The sequence below is a fragment of the Molothrus aeneus genome, chromosome 5 (assembly GCF_037042795.1).
Source record: "Molothrus aeneus isolate 106 chromosome 5, BPBGC_Maene_1.0, whole genome shotgun sequence".
Classification (NCBI taxonomy): Eukaryota; Metazoa; Chordata; class Aves; order Passeriformes; family Icteridae; genus Molothrus; species Molothrus aeneus.
Genome location: NC_089650.1, coordinates 21,213,068 through 21,223,488, shown reverse-complemented (window position 1 = coordinate 21,223,488; position 10,421 = coordinate 21,213,068). Strand labels below are relative to the sequence as shown.

General features: G+C 45.1%; 1 protein-coding gene across 1 annotated transcript in view; it reads right to left on the bottom strand.

The window, feature by feature from the left end:
* Positions 1-1,716: 1,716 nt before the first annotated feature.
* The window catches only part of MEI1 (meiotic double-stranded break formation protein 1), a 37,078-nt gene continuing 28,373 nt past the window's right edge, over positions 1,717-10,421 (bottom strand). Inside the window, exons 24-31 of the mRNA XM_066550289.1 lie at positions 9,939-10,049; positions 9,198-9,379; positions 6,765-6,846; positions 6,102-6,307; positions 5,285-5,366; positions 3,136-3,242; positions 2,184-2,315; positions 1,717-2,015 (exon numbers count right to left, since the gene is read on the bottom strand). Coding sequence (XP_066406386.1) covers positions 1,824-2,015; positions 2,184-2,315; positions 3,136-3,242; positions 5,285-5,366; positions 6,102-6,307; positions 6,765-6,846; positions 9,198-9,379; positions 9,939-10,049 — 1,094 coding nt within the window. The 3' untranslated portion in view covers positions 1,717-1,823. The remainder of the gene's footprint in view (positions 2,016-2,183; positions 2,316-3,135; positions 3,243-5,284; positions 5,367-6,101; positions 6,308-6,764; positions 6,847-9,197; positions 9,380-9,938; positions 10,050-10,421) is intronic.

Below are 10,421 nucleotides of genomic sequence, written 5' to 3'. Positions count from 1 at the left end.
ACCGCCGCTCCGCCCCGCCGTGTCACTTCCTGAGCCCCCGCCCCGCCCCGGCACCGGCACCGGCCACGCACCGGCGGGCTCTTGGAGGGTCTGGCGGCAACAGGACAGCGGGGCTGGGGCTGTAGTCGAAGGGGTCACTCGTGACCTGGAAGAAGTCTCCTCATCCCTATGGGACACGTATCTGCTTCCCCCGGGATCCTGGCTGAGCCCCCACCGCCCCTTCCAGCCCAGAGCAAAGGGACCATCCTGCAGCCCTATCAGCCAGGACGAGTGAGCTGAGTAGCTCTTCCACAGCACCCCTGTACGACATCATTTCCCCAGGCAGGACTGTATTTTGATACACGAAGGGCATCAACCAAGCCTTATACCGCACAGAAGGGGAAACTGAGCCGTTTCAGTAACAGAACTTTTTAATTTCAACAAACCTTTTTCTAAAAATGCGCAACAAGTAACTTCCTTTGTCCTTCTTCTCCTTACTACTCACTGGGAAGGAATGGCAGGATGGGGTCTCCTCCTAGATTCTTGCTTTGTTCCTCTGCTCTGTGCACTGTATCTTCTCATTTCAATCTCCAATGTGTGAGAGAGACACTGCCACGTTTCCCAGACATCTGTCATTGACAGCATGAGTGGAAACCAAAAGAAAGGCACACGTGCTACGGGAATTCCCACATTTGACATATCACTGACAGGAGGTTTTCATTACTAAACCAACCCTCCCATGGAACCTCTCTCCCAACATACGTGAGAAACATCAGTGTAGGTAAACCTGAAGAAAAGTCAAAGCTCCATTTTGACCAGAGGATTTTGTCTTTCATGTCCGTGACAATCTTATCCACATAGCCTCACTGCTGCACTTCAAATGCATCTAAGATCCTTCCTTCCTAACCACCAAGATTTGAAGGTTTCTTAATACATAAACAAGCCAGAAATGAAAAGTAACTTCAGCAATGTAACAAAACCTCCCATCCAAAGTCCTTCATCCCTGTACAGAGAAGCAAAATGGAGAAATGAAGTGGAGAGGTACTTTGTGGGCCTCGATGGCCTCCACCAGGACAACTTGCCCTCCGATTGTTCCACAACAGAGCAGTAACATCGCACTGGGGGTAAGCATGAGGACAAGCTACTCCTGACAGGACAAAAACCTCACCCACCACGTACCCTACACATGGCTGATGACAGTGCCCCACAGTGAAGTCCCCACACCCACAGGAAATCACTGCCATGTCCACTTCCATCACTGCTACACATCTGAGGCAATGCAGCGCGATGAAAACAGGAAGGCAGAAAAAGTTTGAGAAACAAATATTGCATCAGGTTCCCTCTTTCTCCACAAGGTATCTGGGAGTGGCCTCTGCCTCTATCTCCAGAGAAGAGGATTTAGTTCACAGTGGTAGACTAGGCCCAAACAGAATAAAATCTGGTAATTCCACTCAGTGGTTCCCAAATGCTCTCTGTGTTTTGAAAGTGCCTGAGTCATATCTGGGTTTCCACTACTTCATGGGCATCCTGGCACTAGATGGCATGCAAACAGAGATTAACTCATTGCTCATCCTCCAGAGAAATCAATACAGGGATTGTTACTGCTTTGAAGCCAGAGACTCCCAAGCCTGCCCCTCTTTCATCAGATCACCTCTGCTTTATAGATGAATACAAGCCCAGCACACAGAACTTTCTTTAATCCCAATTGTCTACTCATTTCTGAAATGTCTTCTCAGATTAGGACATGATGAAGTCTTTCATCCCACAGTTAGCCAAGTGTAGAAACCACTCAGGGTTTTTCAATTTTGTTTGCCTTCAGCTGGAACAAGAGAAGGAGCAGCAAATTAAGTATCCTTTCTATCTCTGTTACACACATTAGTACCCCACAGTGGTACTTTGGCCACACACATTAGTACCAAAGGATACACAATGTCCTGATGCTTTACACACACGGTGCTCTGTCCCAAGAGCCGATCTAGCAAGGTCTGAATGACCTCTGACTGTTCTGGCTCCACGTGGTAATGACTATTCTGAATCTGAGGGGTCAGAAAAAAAAGAATGATTTCCAGAACAACATAAAACTGTTGGGCTTGTTCCTTCATACTCCCTCCCTCATCTCCACACAGACCATGAGATCTTCAAGGGCCAAAGCAAACACCTAGGGACTCCATTCCCATTTTCCTAAGCAGTCACTGCTCTCTTACCTGAGAAAGGAAGAGGTGAAGAGCATGAGATGTGGCCTCAGGCAGCTCTGCTATGTTGGCTTCTGCTGCCTCCTGAATAATCTGGCTAATTTCTTTTTGAGAAATAATATTGCTGCTCTGATATCTCACAAACTTGAACAAAGGAAAAAATAGAGACATTAAATAGTGGAAGACCCACAGAGTGTAACAGTGACTCATCACTTGCAAAGACCTCTTCTGTGCACCATTACTGCAGCACCTTAACCACAGGCCTGATTTTTATACCACTTCTATTGCAACCAGTGCAAATATCTATGTTGATGGGGCTCTGATTTATAGCCAGATTTATTTTGGTTTAAGCTGGGAGGGAACTAAAATAAATGAGGTAACCTTTTAAAACTGAAATAAGAACAGCAAATACTCACAGACCCATCTTATATTTGGCGGGGGAAGGTTCACTTTAATAACCCCTTCTTCTCATTCACTGCCATGAGGGCTATATCTTCAGTATTTCTGCTAGGTAGGATCACATTCCCCCCCTAGCCCACAGACCCCACATACAGCAGGGTAGAATATGGCACTAACTCCCTGCCCTGAAAAGTCAGGTCTGTAAGATCGAGACAGGAGACAAGCTGCAATGCCAAGCAGCCAGCTTGCTCCCTGACTGGTAACAGCAGTTGCATGTTCTCTGCAAGTTTCTCCTCTCCTCCCCAGGGATCCTAGATGATATAAATAAATGTTACCAACACCAGAAGAACGGGAGGTGCTCAGTAACAGCAGTCAGTTTCTGCAGGGTGTGGAAGTTCACTTGAAAGTATCATTATTAATAGAGGGCAGGAATACAGTCCTGGGCAAAGCCACAGCAGTATCAGAGACTGTGTTGCATAGCAAGTTAACTACCAATAACTAGCCTAGGTGCATTGTGCCAACATACTGGGAAAGACAGGGAACAGCCCACTCTTCTGCTGCTCACCAAAGTCATCAGCCTGAGAACTTCTGGCTGCAGAAAGGACTTCTGGCCCCCACTGAGTAGTGTGAAGAGCAGGAATCGGTGCCATGGCTGTGAAGCAACATGCAGAGCTGGGAGAGAAGGAGAAGCCAATCAAAGACAGCTGTAAAACTGCCAAAGTGACAGGCTGAACCCAGCTAAGGACAGTCTTCAATACTGATCCCAAGTTTTCTCTCCTAGAACCCATGCTGTGAAACACTAAAGGGTTATTTTTCACTGCTCTTACTTGCTTTTTAATCTGTCACTCTCTGGGCAAGAGTTCAGTCAAGAGGACAAAAGCTTAATAGCTTTTCAAAGCAGAAAACACATACTGTCCATCTTTGTGCTGGTACAGGAAGAGAAACCTTCTCCTGGGGTGTATGTCATAAAACAGAGAGAGAATATCTTCAGCCTGGGGTTTTAAAAATAATACCCTCCAGTTTCAATCTGAGGACAACTCTCCTGACCTCAGTTTTTACTTAGCTGCAGAATACCCTTTGGGTAATGAAGAAAGCCCAATAACAGAAGCTGAACAAACTGAGGCTGGATCTACATCAGACAGTGGACTATGGGGACCAGCCAGGCTGATGGTGGCAATGCAGTCAGTAGAGAAAATGCTCTCACTAAAGAACAAACATGATAACATAACATGTATTAGGTAAGGCCATAAGTCTATGATGGCATGAAGTCTTTCACTGAATGCTGAAATTAAAATGTTATTACCTTGTATTTAGTACAGGTTAGGAGCATGGCATGGACAAATAAATCAACTGATGTAACTTGTTATACTATAGCAACTCACCAGAGTGTAGAAAAGGTCTCTTTTCCACTGACAGTCACATAACCTCCCTATTGCCACTACAAGAATCTTTTCCATAGGAAAACAACACTGAAAAATAATGTCAAATATTTTGGGGATATCTTTTATCTGAGGTAAATGAGAGAGTACCAGCACTGTGCATGAGCCTGCTCTGCACATTTGGAAATATCTCTGGACCAAAAGAGGGTTTTAGAAAGCCTCAAGTGAGTCAACTCTTAGAGGCAGAGTCCAGGACAGACTCTTTCCAGTGTTCTTGCATCTTTCGGCCAAATAAAGCTTGACCCTCATTCTGCTTGAAATAAGGAGACTCTTGTTATTGTTGCTCTGAACTTCAGCACCACAGCAGCCAAAGTGACAGGTTCAGCTGTTGCTGCAGCAGCATTTCATTAGTTTAATCCCAAATTAGCAGAGCCTCCCCATAACTTTTTTTTTTTTTTAATTCAGCCTTTTAATAGCCTCCCTTCTGGGGGATGACTGGCTGTCATTCATCTGCAGTATTACATCTTTATCCAACCACTTCCTCTCTCCCACCAGTGTCCCTTTTGCCTGGTGTTCATTCACTCCATTCCCTCCTCTACTGGTGTTTAAACAACTGAAGTGAACAGGTCAGGGTACAGAGAACTTTCTGGTTTAAGAACAGAGCCAGCACCTGAACTTCATGGCAAGAGGCTGACAATAGCAGAAAGGTCTATTCTTCCCCCCCAACAATGTAGATGGTACAAATGTAGAATGCAGTGATATTATGTTATACTGAAAACAGGGTACACATTAGGTCTGACATGCACTCTGGAAACCAAGGTCAGAATTCACCCCTGGAAATCCAGAATTTCCATCTTCCATTCCCTAAGGCTGCCTAATATCCTGTTCTCCCTTCCCTTCCTTCAGGGCCAAACTATGACCAACACTGTCCTTTTGTAAGACACATCATGTTCAGATCCTTCCTCCCTCCCTCCCTCCCTCCCTCCCTCCCTCCCATATGTTTATGGTCTAAAGGTTTGATACAATTGGCCTGAAGGTCAAAGACTATTCCTATACTCCTTCCATTCCCAAACCTTTCCCTCTTACAGGGTTGGAGAACTACTTTTTGCCTTCTGGAAAGCATCTTGGTGTCCAGAGCCAAAGTTCATGCAGAGGAGCCAGGCACTGAGATCTCATCCCACAAAGCACAATATTAACTTTAGGCACACAAATAATTTTTCTTATTTGGCATAAACTCATCACACATTTTCTCCAGAGCACTACTGGATAAAGAACAAAGAGCTCAAAATCACTGCAGGAGGGGAACTAGGAGAAGAAAGAACATGAAGACTTTACCAACATCCTGGTTCTTCACATACAGGTATTCCACTAAGGTTTCTAAGCAGGCAACCACTGCCTGAGAGAGCAGCAAGTCTTTCTGGAATACCAAGAGAAAGGAAAAAAAAAAAAAAACAAAAAAAAACCCAGTCAACAGCTATTGCAAGAGGAAAATTTATAAAGTGCCAGGATCAGAAGAGTATGCAGCACAGGAAAATAACACCTTTCATCTCCTTCAAGGAATGCAATGTGCTGCAAATTATCTGTCACATCAAGGAGCCAGACAGAGCTACAACTACTTATTTTGAGACTAAAAATAATAAGTAACAGCCTCCAAAGAATAAAGATAGGAGCCCAACACAGCTTAAGTGTTAAATGGAAACTGATGTACTACCCCTGGAGCCCAGCATCACTTGAGCAAGTTAAATGTATGCTGATGCACTCACTACCCCCAGAAGCACCTTGTCAGGGGCATGGGGAATGAACTGGGATTTGTTATACATTGCCCACATCTGTCCCTATGGATGTGGCATCCCTGCAGAGAAAGAGATGGGGAGACAGAAATTGTCATTAGTACACAGAATTTCAGCAACCCAGTTGAGCAGCAGGGAGTACTGCCTAGCTTGATTTACCTTCTCTCTCACTGCACTGTGCTTGCAGCAAGAGCATTTTCCCTCCTCCTCATCACACATCTGTAAGGGGTTGAAAATGCAGGGAAAAGAAAAAAACAAGCAGGCAGCCCCTTTGATTCTACAGCAGGGTGGTTTCTCCTCAGGTTACTGTTCCTGCTTGAAGCCCAACACTAGTGTTGTTCCAAAAATAATATTTTACATACCTGCAACTGGACATGCACCAGAAGGTTCTGCAGACTGACAACAAGTGAGAAGACCTGCTGCATGGCAAGGGGGTGCAGGGCAGTGTCCTGCAGTGATGATGGCTGTGGTTGAGCAGCACTTGGGGCTGTGTTTTGGCCAACAATCACCAGCAGGGAGGAGGAGAAGTTCTGTCGCAGGACAGCTCTCAGGAACTGCATGATGCTCACTAGACAGAGAGATGCTTTTTAGTATGTGTCAATGTTTTTCTCTGCTCTACCCTGTGTGTTGGTGCCTGTGCAATAGCATGGGAGAGGGTGATGAGAATATGTGAGCTTAATAGCCCACCAGAGTTGTCTGGCAGCTGCTGACAGCTGTAGACAGGAATGGCAACGTGTGTTTCTTTGTAAATCTCCTTCTTTGAGACACTAACACAGTTCACACTCAGTTCCAGATGTCACTACCAACCTCCAAGGAAGATCTGTCCAACTACAGAACTTCCCTTTTGCCCCTTCTCACCACCAGTTATACATTTACAACGTCAAATGGACCAAAGTTTCCAGATTCCCTCCAGCACCCCCACCATTCCATTCCATTCCATTCCATTGTCACTAGTTCTCCCTTGCTGCTTGTATCATGGTACTAGTGGCTGCTTCCAGACAAATCCCCCTAACAGATGTAAATACCTAACAGCAGGATTGGCTTCTTATTCCTGAAGATGACTGTATTCAGGACTTCTGTAAGGTCTACAGAGAGTGTCTGGTGAACCTAGAAGAGAATTAAATAGAAGAGAAAAAGTGGTGCTGGTTTGGAGCAGATAGAAAGCTCCATTACGTACTTCTAGTTCTTAGACAGTATCCCATGATGACCACTGAAAACCAAGGGAACAGAAGGGAGAGTTACATCATTGGACCCTCATGTTTCCCTTACCACTAGCCTGAGCTGCACAGCTTCCAAACCGCAGCCTACCTTGTCTGTCTTGTTCTCACTTCTCCCTGCAGGACCTCTGGCATGTGGCTGTCAGCCTGCCAAGCACATGAAGTGGCAGAAACAGCCACCACCAAGGTGGCTCTACCTTAGCCACAGAGCCAGGCAGCAGGACTGAAGAGCCAGGCAGCCAAAAAGCAGCAGTGGCCAGAAGCTGTCCTTGTCTGCTGCAGCTGGGGCCTGCTGAGAGCCCAGGGACAGGAACTATTGCATGGGTGTAAGTGGCAGAGGAGTTTAGGGACTTGGGAACTCGGTGAAATAGGAGTGGTCGGCTTGAGAGGGAAATCTGCAGTACATTGTTTCCTTCACAGAACAGCCATTCAAGAGCAAGGGCATGAAGGCTCAGAGAACACCAGAAGGGTACAAACTCTTCAACAAGCCAGAGAGTTGATATGAGAAGGCAGGCATCACAGGACTGATTCCTCTAAATACTCTTCTGAAGAGAGAAATATTCCACAGAGAACTAGGAGTAGCTCCTGCAACATGGTGGCAGTGGCTACTCATCTTAGAACTGACAAGCCAAAGCCCCTAATAGCCTGCCACCCATGAGCCCTGTTTATTCACAGGGTAAAGCCAGCAGCAGCAACACAGTTAAGATGTAAGTTGGCTATGACCAGACAAATCCTCACTATTAACATCAGCCTGAGATGAATGTGGCCATTTCTTGAAGGCACTGTTCTCCTCTAAAAACTGCAGGCTCAGGGAGACAGCCTATCATCAGCTCACATTCACAGCCACAAAGGTGCTCTTATGAGTCTCCAGGATGTTTTGTGCAGCTCCAGCTACACTGAACAGCAGAAAGAAGCAAGAGAAGTGACTCTTCTGCTTCTTCCCCTTCAACAGAAGAATAGAAACACTGACAATTAGAAATGCTGAAGATTAGAAACATTGAAGCAGTCTTGAAGCATTTCAATTTCCCAGCTGTATCTGCAGTTTCTGTCCTCATCTCTGGTGCAAAAACATTTCTGGGTTGTATATCATAGCACATCAAGCCAGTTGGTATTAATAAAACCCAGCAACAGGCTTATAAGCTGCTAAATGATTGCACTTCAAGGATCAATAGGAGCTGAGAGCATCAGTCCCACAAGATGAAGCTCAATACTTGACACTTGACACTAGAATGTCGTTTGGGACTGGCACAGCCCCAGACACAGCCCTGACTTGGAAACTGAGAAGGCAGGCTGTACTTAGCAGCTCCCAGAGCAGGGCCAGGCTGCATTCCCACAGCTGACAGCCTGTACAAGTACCATGCTCTGAGCCCTAAGCAAAGGCTGCATGCTGACAAAGTAATGAGTGCAGACTTGGTCTGGGCTGGTCTTCTGGAAAACATCTTCCCTCAGCATTAGAAATCAAACCCTTGCTTTTCTGTGCACATGCATGCATGTCCTTAATGTGATTTTATCATCTGCAAACAGGTGTTCCAACTCCCAAAGAGCATACTCTGCTGGGCATAACTGCAAGAGCAGAGCTCACAACTCATTACATGCTCTCTAACTCCATACCAAGAGAGGTCTGGGTAGGTACTTCAAAAGGAAACATTTTCCTTTGTATTGACATTGGAAAATGCTTCCTTCAAAGTTGTAATTCCATTAATAGCTGACAACTCCAGCTTAGATGTCTTGTTGGACTGCAAATCATCAAATACAATGACAGCTGCCCACATTCATAAGAGCTTGCTAATATTGAACACTTACTTACCAATAATAGGTTCTATCTCACTATTGATCATTTTAGTAACAAAAAAGCAGTTTACAACATGGGAGCTGTGCCTTTCACCCCCAGTCTTCCCTTGAGAAAGGTTTTAAAATATATTTTGCTCTGTCCTGAAGAGGAAAATGTTTTGGATCAGGAAAGCTGGGTATGCACTTCTCCCCACAGAATTTGCACCCCTCTTTAACTCTTCAATGATTCCTGTCTCAGACCTTCAGGGACATGCTAACTTCCAGTCCTGCTGGAGAGGTGCAGCAGGGAATAACTTGTGGACAGTAACAAAAGAGAAATCAACACAATCAGATTACAGGCCAAAGCAAAACACTTTCATATATATATATATATACTTACACACATATTTATTTTTAAGGTTTATCCATGTGCTGACTCTGAACACTGGAGGGGTTTAGAGTGGTTCTAACCTCAGTATTGTAGCGATGCTGATAAAGCAAAAGGGATGCCACCAACAGCCATCCAGAGCACAGCAAGGCATCTTCAGATGACAAGGAGGCAGGTCTGGAAGGAGGGGACCACAGCCAGGTGCATTCCAAAACCTTCTGCAGGAGTTCCAGCAAGGACACATTGGAGAGCAGCACAGCTACTGCTGCATGAGAGAAACAAAATCAGAGAGGGTGATGGGATGGCATAGGTTAAACAACCTTGACAAGCACAACAGAAGTGCAGAGCACACCCCTGCTGCAGTGAGGTAGCCCAGCTGCCACAGCTCATCTGAGTGAGGCTGTCCAGCTACTGGTATTCATCTCCCAGAACACAAGCAATTGCTCAGCCAGCTAATCAACTAACAACACAGTAGGAAAGTCAATTAGAGCTTTTCCCTAGTATTGTTTAATTTTTTTGAACTATGACAATACCAGGATATTTCAAGCTAGGCACCAAAGGCCCACTGCTGTGTTTATGAACAAGAAAAATACAGTGATTCTGTCTTTCAGCAGCCAATTCTCAAATCATGAGAAGGCAGCAAAACCAAACTAAACTCCTCAACCTAAAAAACCTCATCCAAAGTATGAAATTGTCTTTAATTATAATGCTGTGTCTGGATGGGGAAACGTCCACCTTACCTGCTAAGACAGTTAAGAATACAGTCTCTGTCAAGCTACATCCTCACTGAAATTAACTTAGCAATCAATACAATCCTTCCTCACCTCTCTGTTGACTACAAGGTGTTGTCTGATGAAGGCTCCAGTACAGAAAATTCAAGGATGGCTGCAGGAGGTCAGTGTCCCTTGGCCTGCATTTCCCACAGAGATTACAGACTGGAAACAAAAGAACAGGTGTAACAAGGACACCAACTTAACAGAGCACCTCAGCAAATGAAAGAAGTCAGTCAGTGGGGAGGGAATTCAGACAAAGTGAAAATAAACACAGCATGGCACAGACAAAGCAACAGGGGTTTGCTCTACAGTGTTTGCTTTAGAGTGGACAGTGCAGTGAAGGATGAGTGCAGAAGTGGGGAGAGGAATTGAAAAAGGTATATTGGAGTGCATATATCACATTGGGCAGTAATGAATCCAAGAGCAATGGACTTTAGGTCATCTGTTTCCACAGAGAAAAACCTGCAGTGTGAGTTATCTGCTTCCACAGTGTGAGTTTGATCCTAGTACTAGAACAAGCATAAACAATGATGT